At 37.3% G+C, this 22,002-nt stretch overlaps 1 protein-coding gene across 1 annotated transcript in view; it reads right to left on the bottom strand.

Moving 5' to 3' along the window:
* The window catches only part of TTC29 (tetratricopeptide repeat domain 29), a 127,585-nt gene extending 123,364 nt beyond the window's left edge, over nt 1-4,221 (bottom strand). The window contains exons 1-2 of the mRNA XM_051617862.1: nt 4,130-4,221; nt 210-293 (exon numbers count right to left, since the gene is read on the bottom strand). Coding sequence (XP_051473822.1) covers nt 210-293; nt 4,130-4,221 — 176 coding nt within the window. The remainder of the gene's footprint in view (nt 1-209; nt 294-4,129) is intronic.
* Nucleotides 4,222-22,002: the final 17,781 nt, after the last annotated feature.

The following is a 22,002-nucleotide window of genomic DNA, read 5'->3' on the forward strand; positions in this document are numbered from 1 at the left end:
ATTAGTATAAAACCAAGGAGTTAAATGCTTTGATATATTTAAGATCAGGAGGAATGAAACATCATTATTTAATATCAACTTCAATTTTTAAATGCCAAGTTCCACAAAAAAGGGTAGGGCCTAGGGAACTTTAAATTTAAATTATTATGGTGACTAGAAACAAAGGGAACAATAAACTTATGGATGTTAAAATGCCTCAAAAAACTTACGCAGCAGCTTCTTGTCTTGACAACCCTTTGATATTCTTCGCCAAATAATCATCTATGCCATCTTTGTCTTTGATCAAATGAATCCTAAATTTAAATGAAAAAAATTAAAGGAAACACTGTGAGGTGCTAACATAGACTTCTGCAGCATGTATAATATATTAGCATTACCAAGTAGAGCTAAATACTGAAATATTGACAAAGTAATACATCAGACATATAAAAACATACAAATACCTTTGCAATTTATTGGTCTGTAGCTATTTCAAATCTTTATTTCTGAAAGAAAACAGAGTTGGTAGTAGCTTTCAAGGACCTGGTTATCTGATATTTCTGTCTAAACTAAATGTTGTTTTAACAAAATCAATAATAATATATTAATCTCACTATATTTAAACTGTTTTCTACACCAGAGCCATTACATTTTTGCATTATAAGTATGGATCAGAGTTATCCAATCTATTTCATATTTAACTTTGTCAAAATTAAAAAAATAGTAATAAAAGAACCAATCCCAAACTCAACTAAAAATGTTTTCCTTAGTGCAGTGCACACTTTTAATACCACTATCAGCTTTCCACTGTTTGAACAGCATACTGCAAAAGGTGATCCACTTAAGGGGTAATCCAAAGGGTAGTAAAATAAACAGCAAATTTCAGGATGTAAGGATTCAATTTCAGAATTTGAACTGTACAACACTTCACCTTTCACATGAGCTATCCCCTCTTTGCATCTCCACTCTGATACACAAGAGATGCCCTGAATTTTAAAGGCTAATATGCACTTACTGACCATAAACTGTATTTAAATAGATTCTGATACCCTGACTGTAGAGGGTATTACCTCTATAAAAGTAACAAGAATTTATTTTATTCTTCTTTAAAAGAGTATAAAGATTTCCTGGTTAATCCCTCAAAGATAAAAGAAATTCAACATTAGTGTTCCACATAAATCTATTACTTTCCTCTTTCTCTGTCTGTATTACACTGCTGTCTTTCATTACAGGGATGAGAGTAAATTCTTTTTATAATGTTAACTAATACAAGCATGATACTCCTTATTCCTCTGAGAATACCAAAGACACTTCATGAAGTTCATTTAAATGAAAACAAAATAGCTAAGCAATGTAGAGATATTTTGACATGTCTGTATTTAAAACAATGTAATAGCGAAAACAACTGGCACAAATAAGGCATTTAAATTTGTTAGAGAATTTACTACTACTGAGTTGCACCAAGAGAGGCTTATGATTTCAAGCTGCACATAATACAATCCATATGATTGTTTCTGACCATGCAAAATGTACACCTTATGGATATATGGATATTATGAAAATTCAGTTGTAAGCAATACCAAAATTTAATCACTATCAAAATTTTCATACCAAAATTGTCACAACTTAGGATGATACATAATGTCATAAACATAATGAAGATAAGTTAATTACTTTATATATTTAACTGATGCAAAAAGTATTTCAAGACACAATAGGTTTATATGAGGTAACAGAAAAACTGAAAAAGAGTATCTCTGGATAATTAAATATGAAGTATTCAGTAGAGAATGCAAAAAACCCTTGCAGACCTTTGCCTTTTAGTACTGCAAAAATGAGCTTTTTGCACATCATTAGCTTATAGAAAATGCATCAGATTTTGGGGGCCAGGGGTGTGGGGAGTCCAAAGTCTCAAACAGAAACAGCTACTACAAGCACATTCCTAGGCATCAGTCTCAGCTTGTTGCAATGTAATCTACACTGCAGTTAAAAAAAATCTCAGACTGGAACAAAGGAAAGCCTAATGCCATTTTAATAAAATAAATAAAAAAACACAAAACAAAAAACAATTGAGGGGAAAAGGCCCTAGAATCATATACAATTTTAAATGTCATCTGTCTTAGAGTCAAGGTGTAAATTTCTGATTTCTGACTGGTAACACCCTCTAACTTAAAGACAACTACAGCCGGGGGGGGGAAAAAAAAGCAAGACAAGAACTTGCAAGACAATTACTGTTTACATAAGTTCTGCAATTCCTTGTATTGGGCAGTTGCAACTACAAACATGGTCATCCATCGAAGAGAATTTAGGTTACCAAAATTAATAAGTACTTATCCTGGCTGTTATTAACAATTATGTTAATGCAGCAGTAACACAGAAAAGACAGGCAGATGATACATATGAAAAAATACACAGTAGAAAATTCCATCAACTCAAATATTTATTATTTAAAATGGCTTATTATATGCAATGATAATTAAAGCTAATAGAAGTAATTAATGTGAAGAACCGAGACTGTGACTTGAACATTTTTTCTTAACAGAGAAATGAGGGGAGGATGGCACTGGCTAAGAGGCATTGTTTCTTTTCTTCCAGAAGTTGACACTTGCTTTTTCCAAACTGTTTTAGCCTTATTTCTCCAGTGTTTCCATGATGACTCACTATATTTCATAGATAGTTTATAAAAAAACTACTTCACCTGTAAATTGGCTCCTATTGAATTTTAAATCACTCACTTATTAAAGACAAATATACTTTAATCCAGTGGACACCTAACCCATAGTTTACATTTTATATGATGTGTTCTTATAATTACTTCTCTTGCCAGTCTACACTGCAAAAAAAATACCGATTTTTTTCCTAGAAATAAACTTAATGATAAATACACCTGACTTTCTAATCAAAGAACAGAACAAAGTCAGGTAAAGGACCAAACTGATTCTCACATAACTTTCTATCTCCACTGCCCTTTCTGTTAACTCAGATTCCAGTTTTCTCAAAATTTCTTCTCAAAGAAAATGGCAGAGTTTGTCTTGCTCTAATCACTGGGCACTTACAGCATGGTCTACACCATTACACAGCAACAATTTTCTGCAAATACGCACACCTTCTGTAGGACTGCTGCAGAATGATTCTCTTGAACATGAAACTCCCCACATAAAGGGAAGAAACAAGCCACCTACCACTGGGGTGAGTTCTCCAGCAATGTAGTTACCACAGAACATGTCTCTAGTCATAACATTTAAAAAAAAATAATAAAATAGTTGTAAGACATTACTGCATGTCTTTATTCTATCATTATGTGAGAGAATACCTATCAGCATGAGCCACTCAGGAAGACTAGGCACAAGAGTACTATGTTTCTAGATCCTTAGTGCTTTTACACATGGACATGAAGCTGCTGAACTCTTGAGATGCCCCAGACCTTTCAGCCAAAGGCTAAGGGGAATGCTAGGATTGAAGGGAAAAAGAAACCAGCCAGCACCAAAAGAAAGGAAACAAAAGAAATAAGCAAAAAAACCCGCAGAAAAAAAACAAGAGGAAGAAGAAAAAACCCACAATTCTTTCTGAAGTGGGGGAAATTCCACGAAAAAAAGGCCTAGTGGGGCACAGTAGTAACTGAGACATTGGTACCCTTTGAGAGACACAACGATAGATGGATATGTAAGAGAAGAAATGAGTGCAAAGGAATAGAAAGTCACGTGGGCATGTGCAAGAAGAAGATGGCTTGGAAGTATTATGGCACTATTTTTTTCTCTCTCCTTTATTAAGTACAGGATACCAGTTTTCAAGCCAGTTTTATTAATTATATTTTGAGAGATGAGAAACTGTTTTCACCTGAATGAAAAAAAACCTAAAACCTGTTTTTTTTCATCCAAATAACTCTGGTTTTCAGTGCTACGTGGAAATAACTTCCTAGGGCTCTTGAAGAGGTTTTGGAAAAGTAGGATGAAATATCTGCCTTAAATAGAACACATCTCCCTTTTTTCCCCTGTTAATTATGAAACCTTCCTAAGAGAGAATTTCCTTGCCTCTGATTTTTGCAGTTTTAAGTGTTGCCAAGAACCCCAAACATAATTTGTCACCTCAGCAGGGCAGATGGAAGCTATTCACAGTAAAAAGGATAATCTGAAAGAAAAGAGGTACATACCTTGCAAAGTGTAATGAGGGATAAACACTCTGCTCTATGAACTTGGGATTTTTTCCTGGGCTTTGCAGGACCGCTTGAGGCAACACAGTCATTTTAACTAAAACAAACAAACAAGACCAGCCTTACTTGAAACAATGTATTCACGGTGATGCAGTTTTGTATTCTTCTTGTGCTGCTTCCTAGTCCACTCTATTTCCAGTGCATTAAGTGTAAAACTGGACTCCAGTTCCCCACAAACCTTTTCAGGACTCAGCATTACTTCAGTAGGACATAACGCATAGAAATGGTTATAATCTTACTTTAAATGTTTATTCTCTTTCATTGGAGTACTTTGATTTGCACAGGGAAAATTGACTCAGGAACCTTACTTGCATGTGATTCCCTGTGCTTCCTCAAGCTATATAGATCCAAGTATTAATAATATAGTAAGTTAATGCATGTGGTGGAGAAACGATTGAACATGCAGTGTGCAATGAACAACAGACACTGTATTAAAGTTCAAAATAATACATAATTGTAATAGTAACAATATTTTGAATAAAAAAACATAAGTAATGCTATACTTGCAACACAGGGTTTTACTTAAAACAAAAGCTGAAAGCCCCACAGTTACGTAGAATCGTCTAGCTTGTCATTCTGAAGTACATAAATGCTAATAGGACTTTTTTGTCATATAGAGCTACTGTGTTTTTTCCCCAACTATTCAGTCTACACTTCCTACCATTAAAGTTTCATCTGCCAGTTCCTTCATTTTGCATGTCTGTGATCTGAGGACGCTAGCAGCAGGAGCACCCTTACTTTTAAATTTCGTTTAATGTAGGTATTGCATGCCCTGCTGGTAGGCCTCAAGGCACAAACTTTTAATAGGGATGCGAAAACAGAATATAATAGGAAGGCGGGGAAGAATTTAACTATTTGCTACATTTAGTGAAATGGGAAATAAATGTTAGATATGAATAAACTTGATACTGAATGATCAGCATCAGACTAGCAGATATTTTAGAGATTAGCCTTTCTGGAATTAAAAAGTGTTTTCATTGAGGTGACATATCCCTACAGTTACAGTGGAGTAATACTTCAATTATGTTGTTTAGAATGAAATAAGAAAGGCAATTACAGGTTGAAAATATGACAGGATATGTTACTTCTCTTAAGTAATTCTTTTAGGGCTTAGTATCAATGATAACATTTGTTACAGATATAAAAAAGATATTATTTATAAATAAAACAATTGGAGGCAGCAACTTTATACACAAGTGTGCCATGGGAAAAAAAAGAGGCAATAAAATAAAAACATATGGGTAACTCATCACTGTAAAAGATTTTACTTCTTACAGAGAATGGCAGGTTTGTATCCACAAGCAATATAGAACAGAGATACGCTTTTTAGGAAGATGCTATTCAGTGAGAAATAGCAATAAAACTTCGTAACAGCAATACTGAAGCTCAGAGAAGATGCAAAGCTTTCTGCAAGATATTGGGTGGGAAAAAACAAACAGACCGTGTCTTGATGGCAGCTATTTAATTTGGAAAGGCAGGAGACCTGACCATCTGCAGCTATTGGGCAGAAAAGGTTGAAAAGCAGCTGAAAGGAGGCCCTGAAAGCCCTGGTAGAACCACTGAAACCATGAAAAGCTACAGACAGGTGAGTGTACTTTGTGGAGTGCCAGAGGTCCCAGGCTCCAAGTTGCACCCACTTGGGACCTGGCTGGAGAATACAATACTTTTTAGCTGGTCCACAAGATCCAGGTTCCAACCCCTAGTCAAGCATATGAGAAGACAGACTGGCATGCATGTAAATCTCACACTATTGTGAGGCACATATGCAGACATGTTTCTGACTCCATTAATGCTTCACAAGGATTAAAGCTATTAAAACTTGACTCCTGTTTCAAACTCAAAGCTTGAAAAAACTAGTATCTGCTTCATAATACTGTCAATTTAATTTTTATTTTAGAGGTGGGGAGTTGCTTACACAGTGAAATGGATGGTGTCTTCCCTCTCATTTCCAAGGTAACTGTAACCTTTATAGGTAAATTACAACCACAGAGACACATTAGGGAAGGTATCAGCAACACATCCTTCTGAAACACATGCTATTACATTCACATAAATTTTGTTGCTGATCCTTTAAGACCGCTGACCCCTGTACATCCTACCTGTTTATTATAAGGCCCAAGCCACACCTCATTTACTTAAACACCCACAGAACTCAGCAAAAGACAAGGCAGTGCAGTCTGCTCCTACAGAAGGGCTACACTTGGTTACCTGCTCAAGGGAATCTCCCCACAGGCTGGGATTGCTCCAACCTGCGCAGAACCTAAAGGTAAAACTCCAGCTGATTGTAGCGGCCTTTCTGAAACCTGTCCACCCCCACCTAGCTCTTCCCACGCAGCTCCCGAGGCACGCACAAACCTGACTGGAGCCTGAGGGTTTCCCAGGAAGGGAAGCAGCCTGGGAAGCAGGCATGGCCACACCCAGCTGCCTTTGCGGATGCGTCTCCTGCTACCTGTCACCTCAGGAGATAAAAGGCTGTCAGGGCGCAACAGGACAGACTTGCAGCCATGCTGCTTTGTTACGCTGAAAGTAACACGAAAGTAAACAGCATGACAGATTCCATTTGTCCCAGGTAACCTGGATGCGGTCACAGCCCGAGGCAGTGCTCGGTCTCACAGCGCTTGGCCCACATTCCAACCCCGCCAGGCCTCCTGGCCCCCCCGCCCAGGCTGCAGGGCAGCGGCAGCCGGGTGCCAGCCCCCGGTGCTGCCTGCCCTCGAGCCCTCGCTCCGGTCCCGTCCCAGCCGCTTCAAGGAAGCGACCACGTAGATAAAGAAATAAATAAAATCGTCAGCTGAACTTCCCAGGGGAACCGACCTCCACTCATCGCCTGGCTGCAGGACGGGCTCCTCACAGACCTGACAGCCGGAGCGCTGCTCAGCGTTGCCGCCACTCCCGCCCGCCGCCGCCGCCGCCGCCCAAGGCGAGAGGGCGGCCGGGCAAGGAGCCGGAGGGGCGGGCAACGGCCCGGGGCGGCTGGGGCCCGGGGCGGCTGCGCGGGACGCCTGCGGCCTCGCCATGGCGACCGGGGCGGGACGGGGCGGGACGGGCTCCCTCCCGCCCAGCCCGGCGTCCTCAAGGCCCGGCGGGCGGTGCCTCCAGCCTTGGCCGGTCGCCGGGCCTGAGGAAGCCGGCGGGCGGTTCCCTTTTGGCCGGGGCCTGCAGCCCGGCTGGGCCGCCAAGCTCGGGTTAGACCGTGAAAAACGTGGAGTTTGTGAAACATCGACACAGCTCGAGGTCCTCAGCGTTAACGAGTCCTCCAGCTACTGAAAGTTCCTTGTGTGCTTTCTTGGAGCCCTGGTGAGACCGTCTCAAATGGGAACGTCTGTCAAAGATACGTACATTTCTGAAGTTGGTGAGCAAAGAATCGGTGATGATACCGTATCAGTACGTACAGGAAGGTTGTGGACAGCCTTCTAGATCATAGATGAACACTTGCAGTGAGCGGGTTATTTTTCTTTCAGGACCTCGGATTTTCTCTGGCATCCTTCAGGACTTTAGAGCAAGGGAAAAGAGCATATAGAAAAGAACTAATCCCTAAGTAAGTGACATAACATGAAGGCCTTTGGTTTGTGGTCAATGTTGTCACTTTCTTTTGACCAGAGTCTGCTGCTTAATTTACTGTAACAAAGGAACTGTTCTAAGGGATGGCGAGGGAGTGTGGGAGCTTATGAGAAATGAAAATCATGAGAAGGAGCCAACGAGCTTTTGGTAAGTGCAAATGAAAATAGTAGGAGAAACCATAATCAAGATGCTAAAGGACAGAAGAGATTTTTTAGTAGCCTCTATTCTGCTGTTGGAAACTTGACACTAGCAGAAAAGGTAATTTTTTAGCACAGATTTGACCTAGTTTTTATTGCTAAAACCGGTAGGAAAACTGGAATGTCAAAAGCAATTGTGGTAATCTATTTTGGAAGGATCAAGTGGACAGAAAGCACTTCAAAAATGGCATTACCTGTTTCTGAGTTGATGGCAATCAGAAACAAATGATCTTGAATGTTTATGGGTCAGTGTTCTAATGGATAAGTCAGAAGTTGACAGGGTACTTAGCTGATATCAAATCACACCAGAGAACAGAATGACCTGTGCTTTACCCATCCGTAGTGTATAGAGGAAGCACTGCTGTATTGTGGTGAATTTCAATCTGAGTGACATATGCTGGAGGTCTCATGCTGCCAGTGTTAAAATGTACTTGGAATTTCAAAATATTTTAAATGTCAATTTCCTAACTCAAAAAGTATTGCATCCAACACAGGGAAATTCTGTATTAGACCTCATCATGACTGATGAAAAGGAATTGATCATGGAACTAAAAATTAGCCATAGTTTTGGTATAACTGATAACGATTTGGTCACATTTGTTACATGCAAACAGAAATAAGTCCAAACCAATAATATATATACCTACTGCTTCTAAAGGACCAATCTTATAAGGGTGAATACTGTTACAAGATAAATATGTTGGGAGAAAGAATTTAATCTGAACTCGGAAAATGATAATTGGAAACCACTTAAGGATGTTAGCTCAGATAACCTTGAAGTCATAATCCCACAACTAAGGAATACATTTGTTGAAAAGGCATGGTGGTTTACAAGGAAAAATCTATAAAAAGAAGTAGGAATGTGGTATTACACATGTACATTGGAAGCTAGGAATTGTAGAGAATTGCTGTGGGAAGTTAATGTTTATAAAGGAAATATGCATATGGTCAATAGAGTTAAAATAAGGAAAATCAAAGTTTTTTCAAGTATTGAATATTGAAGTTTATCTGAATAGACCCTATTAAGGGATGAAGATGGCAGGTTTACCATAGTTGGCAACAAACTTTGAATGTGAAAACATATACTTAATCATTCTGTGCATTTGGGAAGATGGCAGCTGATGTTGTTATGTTGAGTGGTATTGAAAACTTGATTTCTATTCAAATTATAATGTAGGAGGATGGTTCAACGTCTGTTACTAGAAGAAAACTAGCATTAGATGGTTTTGAATGAACATGTCAAGAAGTTGTATACACTATCAATGTTAATTTTTAGATCTTGGAAAACTAAGACATTTACATCAAAAAGGTAAAGCTAGTATTGCTCTAATACCTTAAAAGAATAAATGGGATAATAGTAGCTAATCAATGTGGCATTGGTCACAGACAATACATGGACTAGCCAACAGAAAACTCAGTTAACATAGAATTTAAAAAAGGACAGATAATTCCAATTAACAGGGGCCTCTGCTAAAACCCAATACATATATTTGCTGGCAGCAAAATAGAGCCTGGCAAGCAGATGTTTCCTTCATGAGGCTGCAAGCTTCATGTATTGATGTAATTTAATTAGACTTCATGTAAGCATTTGGTTTATTATTATATGGCATTTTGGATGAAGCACTTCAATGACACAATTATTTGTATCCTATACGTAAACATATAAAGAAAACTTGTGAAACTGAAAAGATAAAACAGATTTAAAATTCCTGGTAATATTCTGGGACAGTATGTAAAGTACTTCACAAGCAGCCATTTTACACTACGTCTGCTTCAGCATTAAGAGTATATAATTCCTTTGACTTGGAAGAAAATGAAGAATTTTTCAATGGAGATGTGTTCTTAGAAGCCTGCATGCCAAACAATATGTAACTTAGAGAGGGCAGCTTCTAACAAACAACCAAAGGCAGTCTACATCTATCTAGTTAATATGAAGAGGCAGTAGCCTTTCTGCACTTAAGAATGAAACCAACTCCTGTTACAATATTGTTACAATATAATTGGTCTAGAAATGTTTCACCTCAAAGTTCTGAAGGGAGAAAATGTCTGTTCATGAAATAAAAATAAAATTTCAATTGCTAACACATTTTTTCCCTGTCTTTGGTGTAGGTCTTCTTCCAATTCTGTAAGCAATAATGTCCAAGGAACAATAATATTTTATAGCAGATCAGCTTTGCAAAAACTGTTTATATGAAAAAGTAATTTGAGCTAAACTTTGTGTTCAGATATTGGCAAAAAATGTGATATATTGATCATTTTGAGTAGCTGTTACCCTTAGGAAACGTTTATACAGCTTTAATGGTTGTGTGAAAAATGAATTGCAAATATACTGTCTGTGCTTAAATGTGGCAATGCCAAAAACTTACTAGAACATATTTGGATACTCTGGAATTCTGCTCATAAAGCTAGTTAAGAACCTATGCACTATTAATTTAACTATATTAAAGAAGTAAATGGAACTAAAGTTTGTAAAATACGGTGTAATGATACTTGTAGGTATTGAAATTTTATAAAGGATCTCTTATCTCCAAGTTGTCCCTCTGCTTTAACTGAATGTACTGGAGGGGGCACAGTACTATACAAGTCTATTTTTCTACTCCTTCTTAGCTGTATCTTTGGTTCCTGGTAGTCTTTATTTTCCTACCACCTGCTAACTTGTCCACTGCTGAAAAAAATTTTGTGTCCCCACTCCTCTAACCCAAAAGAGGGGAACGAGGGAGACACCTGGTGATAACTAAAGTGATCATGGAGAAAAATACGGAGAAAAAAAATACTAAAAAAGTAAAAAAAAAAAACCACAACAAATAAATAGGAGAGAAGGGTGAAGTGTCAGAAATACAAAATCAGGGAACTGAAGGAGGGCAACACTGAGCATGCTACCAGGCAGCAGTCAGCGTACAGAGATGTACAAAGTACACAAAAAGGACAAAAGCTTGTGCTGGATCCTGTGGGCTGCAGGTGTGGAGACATAACAGACTGATGGAACAGAAATGATCTCTAAAGTTGCCAGGGTTTATGGGTTTTAATACCAAGTGAAATTCACAAAAACTAAGAAAACCAGAGGATTTCTGGAGATAAATCCTGTAAGGTTTTGCATTTAGTACTTCTAACCTAAATTTTCAAAGTTTTGTGTGAACTTTCTTTAAAGCCAAATAACAGGAAACCTGTGAGCTCTCAAAGTAGGTTATCTTTCCATAAAATGATTCGTTTTTCTTATGCATCTTTGTATAATACATGTGCGATGTAAACAACATTTCTACCTTTCTGATGTTCCTATGTTAGTGAAATGTGTAACTTGCTATGCTAAGTAGTTACCATAGGCCAAGTACCACCAGAAATGGTTTTCTCTTATACACATGAGAGACTTCCCCGGGTACATGAAAATTTTTTCTTTATAGCAAATACATATTTAGATCTGAAAAAGTAGTATCCCACTGACTAAAGACTTAAGTGTTTTTTCTAATGTGACACTTGCACACTGTTTAACCAACCTCAGCAATGTCTCTACACAATGTATCTCCTTCTTTAGCTTTCTGTCTGAGATGAGATTGATACAGCAGTGCTGATGAAGATCAAACAAACTTACAGTGCAAAAACTACTATAAGGATCTCAAGTCTTGCTATTCATTATATACATGTTATGCATCGATATATTAGATCATTGTCAAGCTCCACTGATGGTATAACAGGCTTAGGAAAGAGCCAAATATTTGACAGAGAACAGAAGTCTCCAAAATCTTTACTTCACAATTGTTGTCATGTTTCATCTTGCTGTACCTTGAAGCTAGTATTTAGATGGAAGTATTCCATAGTAGCATTAGAGCAAAAGGATTAAACACCATAAGCTTTTATCAGAATTTCCATCTCTCGTTGCTTCTGTCAGTTCAAACACTGTAATGGGAAATTAAGCAAAACAGGACTGCATTAACACTACTCTCACGTGCTGGTGAACATTTGTGTATGTTAGTTATTCCATTCACTTCAAATGTAACCACTCATATGACTAAACACTTGCTAACATAAGTAGCAATGCTTCCCAGTTTAGCTCTGAACAAATAAATCTAACGGCTGATACAGTTAAAGGAGGACAAATAAAATTATGGTTTACTAAAATGAGCTATGGCTATTTCAGTAACAGTCTAGTCTGAGTGATTCTGAAAGTACTTGGTAGAAATAGATACTAGGAAAGAGGTTATGCCACAAAACCACCAGAAAATGCATAGATTTTTAATTTTTTTTACAAAACTAGCATTTCCTCAGCCATTGAAATAAGGGCTACTATGGGAAAAAGTTCTCTTCAGGCCTTGTTCTGCGTGTCTTAGCGATTTGAGCTCTGAGTTGTTTAAAAGAGGGTAAGAACATTATTTTGTACTCCTGGAAGGTCCAGAGATAATGCACTTGCATTTTATGGCTATTATGAATTATAACTGGATTCATGGCAACGTAACACATCTCAGAAGTGTCTAAATCAGGCTTTCTTTAACCTGAGAGACATGTATATGATAAACAGTGAGGTGGCTTTGCACAGAATTTTTATTAGACATAGCAAACTTATTCATGAATGATTGCACCACAAGTAGTACTGATTTCCAAAATTAATGCATTTAAATCTTCCATACCATGCCATCGTAAACTCGCAGGTATTACTGAGAAAACTGCCTCAGCATACACTTTGTATGCTTACTCCTGCTTCCTTTCCCCCTCCCCCCTTTAACACTAAACTGAAATTTATCATCCTAGTTCTGTGGTAATATTAACTTATTTCAGGTATTAGCACTCATAGATTTATAGGTATGCATCAGATCTTCACTTACAGAAACATTTGTAGCATTATTTGCCTTCTTTCAAAAGCTGTCTAGAAATATTTCTATAAAAATTAATCAAACTACATCACTGACTTTGCTCAGCAGTACAACTTTTTCATCACCTTAACAATGTCTGGGTGACATCTAGCTTATCATAATGAATTATGGGGGAAAGGATAAACAACCCATTAAGAAATTAAAGGCCCACAAAGGTGCAGTTTGATAAAGGATAGAAAAAACCCCACAGGGTACATATAATAAGATCTCTCTCCCCTGAACAGTGATTGTTATCTTTCTTTCATGAGCCTCAAAGACCTGGAGCTTCTCAGTGCCTCAGGCAAGTGAGTTTGAAGGTCTTACTTCATGATTGAATGGAAAATAGTAATCAGAATCAGGTTAAGACTGTTTATCCTACAGAACATTTAAAAAATGTTTTACATGTAGAACTGATAGAAATATCCACTGTAATCACATTTAGAAAGATTTACTTTGTTTTGTATATTCAGTGTGTCATTGTCTGTTTATTCTGGTATATTGTTTGGACAAACTTTGTTTCATGGAGGACTGAGTTAAATAGCTCTAATACACTAATTTGTATAGTCTTCATTCTGTAAGAAATGGAAGCCTGTGTAAGTGGTGACTTACAGATAAAGATGTCTTTACAACCCCAAGAGAAATAAATTATTCTGAAATAAGTTTTTATTTCCTGAGACAAAATATACAGCCAATATCCTTAGTGTACTGTAACTAATTATGCCTTTCTTTATACTAATAGAAGACAGTATTTACAGTCTTTAAGATTCCTGTAAGTGCATTTCATTATTCTGTATGTGGTATGACTTGTGGCTGAACAAGAATCTAACTAAATCAGAGGAGGTGCAATAAAAATTAATTCCTTAAGTGATGACAATAGAATTATTCTCTACAGTTCTCTTCCTTGTCTAATGGATAATGCTTAAATTGGTGAAAAAGTCATTTGAGATAATCAGAAAGACTGCCAGCGGAAGGTGCTCATTTCAGAAGGTGTGCAAAAGATGTGCTGAAAGATATTTTTCCCCAGTTTTGCATTCAGTCCCTCAAGATGATTTATTCTTAACTGCTATAAAACTCCTCTTCTATTACTGTTCTCTAGTTCTGGTCACACTTGTTGATCGCCCTCATCTTAAACACTGACATGAAGAAGTAACTCTGTATTATTTACAGATAACATTTAATGATGGAGCCTAGCCCCAAGACCTTTGTGCTCTACTGCAGTATAAATGATAAATAACATGTTAAATGTGAAGAACAGATGTCTTTTGAGGTAAGGAGATCTGAAATTCTTTCTAGCTGACTTCTGGAACACTCTCAATGGCAGCCAGCATTGCCTTTGGCCCGTTGTCAGTTGGCCTGTGATTTATATAATGCGTTCAGGGGGAGAATACCCAGGGAGGCTCACCTACATTTTAAATGCTTAACTATTGAGGTTTATAACTTAGAGTAGCAGGGGTAAAAAATGCATGGAAAGGTCACATCTAGGAAAATAATGGTTTCTTGTTACATAGTCCTGAGACATTTAGTCTGTCATGCCAGAGATAGTTAAAATCCTTTGGACTCAGTAGGACTGAGGATTAATGGATGTTCTTGCTCCACTGTGTAAACTCTTTCTGTATCCATAGGGCTAAGAAGTGTTGCTCTTTTTAGGTATAGCAGTTGTTTAAATTGAACTTTGGAAACTTTGGGGATGAAAAGCACTTTGTATGCATATACTTCCACATCAAGTACTTCTAGGTACTTATCTCCAAACTGAACTTCAAATAATTGCATTGTCATAAAAACATTGCATTATGTTAATGTAATTTTGTCTTAGTATCCTTTACAAATTATTTTGTGAAAGGTTCTGATACATGAGTTTGTTATCAACCAGCCACAAAAGTGATACTGAAATTCTAAGGGAGGCCATTTTAACAATTCCTATCAGTGACATGAATATAGGCTTCATTTATTAATTGTAGCTGATTAGCCACAAGGCAAACATTTAATTAAACCTTGAGAGACAATAACATTGCACATAAATTATCTATTTAAGAGCACATAGGTCTTTATATTTCATTAAAAATTGTTTAACCAATAACCAAACATCTTAAGCTCAATCTGTATTTGCACAGATTTGAAGTCAGAAAATCCCCCAGTGCATTCCTGTTTTTTTTCAGACATTTATTTCTTGATGCATTTTGATTTGTATTTACTTGCCACTTGTTCGTGCTGCTTTCCTGATTAGGGAGACTGCCACTCAAATAAAAGATTAACAATTTATTTTTAAATTCCTACCAAATTATTACCTTTTAAAATAGTCTAAAAAGGTATGTTAGAAGCTCATGGGATTCTGAAAAAAAAATAAGAAATTCAATATTATATTGCTATATATTGAAGGCTTTTGCTTTGAATTATTTTTGTCCCTATGTAGCTATTTTCTGCTTTTCCAATACTATTTTTTTTCCTATAAGAATACATGCTTATTGTTTTATATATTTTTCTGAAAAGTGGCATCATATTAAATGCATGTTTGAGTCTTAAATTCAGATGCAAGCAGCAAGATGACTGCTTAACAAAATACTATATGAGTCTTAATACCAATTTTCCCTAACCCTCTCAACACTTACCATGAGTTTGAACAGATCATTATCTGGACACCCACAAAATAAGCTTTGTGGGCAGGTAATTTTTCTTCAGTGTGTACTTTCTACCCATTACATTTTCTGACTAATGTAGACTGAGGCAAAGATATCTGACAAGTAAGTGAGGAAAAAAATTACCTGATTTAAAAGAAAGATATTTTTGATAATGTAGTGCACTTATTCTTGACATACAGTCAACATCAAAGTTATAAGAATTTGATACTTGATTCTATTTCACTATCCTGTGATACTGTATAAGGAACATAGGGAAGCATGATGTGAGGTTTACTTGAATTTCCTTCAGTGTATTTTACATTTCTGTAAAAAAATTACACAAGTGTCAAACACATTTATGTGTACTGGACATTGCAAATATTTTCTGAAAATTACAGAATCATCATGGCTGAAAATGACCTCTGAGATCACTGAGTCCAACCATCAACACACAAAAAACCCCCAACAAACAAACACAACCAACCACACACACTCAACCAAAAAACACCCACAAACCAACTGCCCCCAACCTCAGCCACTAGAACATGCCCTGAAGTGCCTTATCTCCATGTTTCTTGAATACCTCCAGGGGTGGTGACTCCACCACCTCTCTGGGCAGTTCCAATGCCTGACCACTCTTTCAGTATAGAAATTCTTCCTAATACCCAATCTGAACCTCCCCTGCCACAACTTCAGGCCATTTCCTCTGGTCCTGTTGTTACTAACTTGGGAGAAGAGGCCAACACCCACCTCCCTACAACCTCCTTTCAGGTAGTTGTAGAGAGCTAGAAGATCTCCCTTCAGCCTTCTGTTCTCCAAAATAAACATCCCTAGTTCCCTCAGCTGCTTCTCATCTGACTTGTTCTCTAGGCCCTTCAGCAGCTTAGCAGCTCTCCTCTGGACATGCTCCAGTACCTCCATGTCCCTCTTGTAGTGAGGGGCCCAGAACTGAACCCAGGATTCGAGGTGCAGTCTCACCCATGCCAAGTACAGGGGCACGATCACAAAAATAAGTCAAAGGATTTTAATGTAAATGTCAATGCCAGCCCCTGTGCTTGCCTTCTTCTTTACCTGGATTTGTCTGTGTAGGCAGTACTCTTAGAGCAGGGATGTTGCCTCTTTGTTTTCAATGTGTCTTATTTTTAGGAGTACTGGGAAAACAGCATCTACATAATTGTTGGATGAAAGCACATCTGAAATTCAGTCTTGTGGGGTACCACAAGCTTTGTGAATAATTACTGCTACTACTAAGACATTTAAACTAGAAAAGCTACTCTTTCTTGTAATAGATGTTTTTTTAAAAAACATGCTGAGATTAAGTACATGAATGAAGGGACATACCTTCTAGGTCAGATGGGCCCTCTAATACTTTTTATTTTTGTTTGTTTGATTTCTTTATTATTTTTATTTTTATTTTTTTAGGAGAGTTTTATGTTCAATTTGGAAAGCAGAGGGAAAAACAGCAAGAAATCAATTATCAAATAAAAGCAAGCAGACAAAAAAAAAACACAAAACCAAAATCAAACCAACCCAAAAGCTGACATAGTGTAGACTCGCACAACTGTCTCTGAAGTTAAATGTAGGTTACTCCATTAATGTACAAAGATATTTAGATAGCAAATGGAAACTAGCTGCTGTGAAGCAAATCACATTCATATATAATTGAAGCACCCAGGAGTAAAATACTGAGGCACAATAGGTGACAACTGATAAAAACAAGTGAATCATAGAATCATAGAATCCTAGGGGTTGGAAGGGACCTCGAAAGATCATCTAGTCCAACCCCCCTGCCAGAGCAGGGTCACCTAGAGTACATCACACAGGAAGGCATCCAGGCGGGTTTTGAATGTCTCCAGCGAAGGAGACTCCACAACCTCTCTGGGCAGCCTGTTCCAGTGCTCTGTCACTCTTACAGTAAAAAAATTTTTCCTGATATTCATCTTAAACCTCCTATGCTCCAACTTGTATCCATTACTCCTTGTCCTATCACTGGTCTTCACTGAAAAAAGCTTAACTCCATCGTCTTGACACTCACCCTTTACGTATTTGTAAACATTGATGAGGTCCCCCCTCAGTCTCCTTTTCTCCAAACTAAAGTGAAGAAGTATAAAACAGGATACAAAACTCTGGGGAATATAAAGAGTATCTAACACAAGCTGAAGAACCTATGATAACAGTATCTAAATTACCAGATTATACAAAAAGTAATAACTGAACAGCTGAAGGCAGATAATTCAGTGAAGTAGTGCTGAGGCACAGAGCTTCTGCTGGAATGGTTGTGTCACTGGAATCAGTAACATCTGCCTGATTTCCTTCACTACCATGCAAAGAGAAGGAAGATTTTTAACATGCTTCAAGATGTCCTGAACAGGGAAGCAGTTCCAAGCATAAGCCAGTGTCCCTGTGTCCCTGGAAGAACAGTTTCACTTATTTGTGGATCTGCCTAAAAAGAAAACGTCCAGAGATGGAGGTGACAACTATTGTCCCTCTATCTGCAGGGATAAGTGTAAGTGTAACTGGAGTTTAGGTCCAGTCTAGCCTTACCCTTTATACTGCTTACTTATCTAGTCAAAATAACATTTTTGGAGATTGAAACTGAAGACAACAGCTGGCAATGACAGTTCAAGACCATAAATCCTGAAAAAGACTTATTGCTGTGGTAATAGCTGAAATTGTGTGCAATCGCAGTAGGCTTTGACGTAAATGCTTTTGTCTTGTGGTGGCCACATGGCTAAAACGGTTGAGTCAAATTCTTTTCTAAATGTGAACCAGAAGTTTGCATCAGACAGTTCCTTATGAATTAGGCTTTGGGAGAGCACACTGCTTAATCAAAATGAATGTGCCTGGCATTGATTTTTCATTGGACAATCTTCACACTACTGTCACTTTCATACACATATATGTAGCATTTTTACACCAGTTTCCTCAGATGCAGAGAATTGAGGTATGTTGTTGACTGTGCTCTATCCTGACCACTATTTTTCCACAAGTATACAGGCTTTCTGAATTTTAAATCTCTCAATCCCAGAAAGAAGAGAGGATGATGCTAATGGCTCATTTTCTTGGGTCTTGATTGTGAATTCAAAACCGCTATTAGAATTTGTTACATATATGTCATTAAAATGGCAGTCTTTAGCTTTGTCTTAAATGTCAAATATGTCTTCTTACAGGGTGATTAATGATAATTTGTTTGACCACTGTTAAACAGTTTCAGCTAAGTGCATAATACCTCTGTCTTGAAACAAACTGAACTGAAATTGTAGTTTAGTAACATGGCTCAGCTGGGAGATGGATTATGACACTATTCAATATAATAATTTGAGTTTACTGAACAAAAGATTAGAAGGTAACATCCATAATGAAATGCAACATTATTTCCTGCTGCACAATACACTGTAATGTCAGCACTCAGCTACCTTTGATCTTGGATTTGTCGAGAGAAATTTCTGGTCTCCAGAACATAGTATAGAGGATTCAGCCAGGATGTGACAGTGCCTCTGATCACTGAAGGTCAGTGGTAGCTGGTAAAGCTACCACTATCAGACATCACCCCCAAAAATGGACTGTTTCATTGCTGGGGACAGAGTGGAAAAAACTAGCTAGAGCAGCTCAGCCTGATGGATGAGAGTCTTCAGATGTGTATTTGGAGCTGGCAGTGGCATGACTGCATTGCTAAGCCAAAGCTAGCCAAAGAGAAAAATGGCAGAATGGCTTGGGACAGTGGTATTAGGTAACAAGTTTGGAAATCAAGAAAATCTCTCCTATCTGCATTGAAGAACCAGGGTTTTTTTCCATAATATGTCAAAAGGGTCGGGGTTAAGAATCTTGCATAAAATGTAGGTTTATAATCACCTACCTTGTAATTTTATAATCACCTAATTTTGTAATTTTAACAGCCACCTTCTTTTGTACCCTGCAAACTCTGCATCTGAACTCTCACTAAGGCCTCCTAGTGAATCCTTTTCCTTTTCAACATAAGCAGAGTTTAGGCACTGCCGTTTGGTCTCTGTATACAGTCCTGTATACAGGAGTTTCCCTGCAGTTTCCCTGTCTCACACACTCCCCTGGGAGCTGGGTCACTGCTATCCAGCCAGGGAGGACTCATTACAAAGACAAGCTCCCCAAGAGCCTTCAGGAATTTAGTATTTCTTTCCTTAGATGAAAATTTACCGGCATAGGTTCTTAAAGCACCATAACAATGAAATGCAATGACTGAAGTGTACAAAATACAGGCATTGCAGAGATCCTACACTTGACTGCTTTTCATTTTAACGACATACGGAGCTGGACAAAAATGTGTCACACAGTTATCTGGCTTGTTTTCAAGCACGTTTCTAGAGTGCTAGAGTCTCCTTCCTTGCACCTAGTGTTTTCTTTCAAGTGTTGGTGTTTCTTTCTCTCATTTGCAGCCAATTCTTGATTCTTCCTTGAACTCCTATCAAAATGAGCCTTCTTCCTATAAGAGCAGTCCCTTGTTTTTGCTGTCTGTCTAAGTAATTTTTATCAGTATGTTTACATCATCTCTTGAAGAGGGACAAAATTCTGTATTCCTGCAGATAGGGACAAGGCAAACAGAACTCCAGGGATACCCAGAAACACTGGAATCTTAATGCACAGCCAGACATGCCCAAAAAAGCTATGGCAAAGTAATTTTCATACTGAAGTTAAATAAGAGTTGTGTATTTTGTCCTTCTCAGGAGACATTTAGTCGAGGTCCATTCATCTTAGATAACTTATTTATGTATATGAAAACACATCAAGACACCATTTACAATATCTAGTACAAGTAATGCGAAGGTAGGATATTCACATAAAATTGTGGATGGTTTATACAAGAAAATTAAGCAAAAAACATTATATAATTAATGAACTAAAATTAAAATTATACATCAAAATCATGTTCTTATGCAGCCACTGATTGCTTAATGGAAGAACTGTGGTTTGAACTTTTTTAAGTCTTGGTAGAGTGTCTTCTTTTATTAAGTGAAGAGGTTCTAATCAAACCTGCCATTCAGTCTTAAAAGATTCTGTTCAGTTAAATAGTTTCTTATCCAAAAACCTTGCATTTATTTTAAAGATAGAATAATTTCTTATTATAAGGCCAGAAGTGGCAGGTTAGAAAAGCAGCAAACCAAGTCAAATTCACTTCCTGTTTATATTTTTGATGCTGTCAGCTCTTTTATCTAATTGTAGTAATGTATCATAGGATAAAGAGAAGTGTTACACTTCTGTATGTTTGCGTCGTTGAAGCAGAGGATAAATATAATATACACATCCATCATATATATATATATATATGATAAATATTATTTGACAGTTAAACTGATTAGCTACTGCTAATTTTCCTGTGCATTAAAACATTTACTCTACAAATCAACCATTTCTCCTCTTTAAAATATTTCTACAGGACTTCTGTAGCAATGATTTAAATAGCAGTACTGCAGTTTCCAGTAACAACTGTAGAATACTGTACTTTATAAAGGTGATGCTTCACATTGTATTTCACCCAGTAAAACTCAGTTTTTCATGTTTCAAAATTAATGTGCTAAACAGTGGAAATGTACAAATTCAAGTGCACAGTCAATTACACATAAAGAGAGACAAGATAAGCTGGTGTTTGTTCAAATTCAAATCCAAAATGAGAAATACATGGCTGTGAGTTGGACTTGGCCATAATCTTTAGAGGTGATAAAACACTTGACTGCTTTAATATTTCTCAATTGTTGAACCTGATTGTTTGCATCTTCAGAGTAAATCAGGTAGTAAATACTGCAGCTGTGTTTCACTTTCGAATGAGCATGACAAGATTTGTTATCCTACCATCATAGTTAAGGTTATGGACTGTAAGTTTGTCTAAGGTAGTGTCCTAGATGTCTTTATATCTAAGAGCTTTGTATGCTGAGGAGAGAATTCTTGAACACACACTGCTTGCTTTCCATACTATTTTTGGTACTTTAAAGCATTACGCATCTTTCCGGCACACATATTGGTGGTATTTCAGTCCTTATTTTCTTATCAAGCATTAGCATCATACATGGAATAAAAAGCCAATGTCAGTTTGCATATCCTTTTTTGATTCTTGTATTGTGCTCTGATTCAGGCATTCCCACTGCTTATTCCAGTTACATCTTTTGAAATTCCTGTTGCTACATCGATAATTGGGTATCTTGCACAGTCTTCTTCTATACAGAGTAAATGTGCCATTTTTCTGGGCTATAAGTACAATTTATGGTCAGTTCTTATGCAGTATTTATGCATGTATTTCCAGAAAGATAACTTTTATACTAATTTAAGCCACTGAGGAGCAGTGAGCCATCACTAATAAATTAAAACCTGTAGACAAATCAGATCTGTTATTTCATATTTTTAAAAATCATGACAACTAGCAACTAAATGATGTATGACTAATATATCTATCTCCCTCTCTTCCAGGCCCTTCTCAAATCCTGTCAGTGACACAGAACTGTACAACTTCTATGGTTTCATTTCTGAGAATTTTCCCAGGGTTGTACTATTTATGAAGTGGCAGGTACTTCTGGAAAGTAGGGGTTGATGTAATATGTAAGAGTAAGAGAAAAGAGCTTGAGACACAACTTTTT

The sequence above is a fragment of the Apus apus genome, chromosome 4 (genome assembly GCF_020740795.1).
Source record: "Apus apus isolate bApuApu2 chromosome 4, bApuApu2.pri.cur, whole genome shotgun sequence".
NCBI lineage: Eukaryota > Metazoa > Chordata > Aves > Apodiformes > Apodidae > Apus > Apus apus.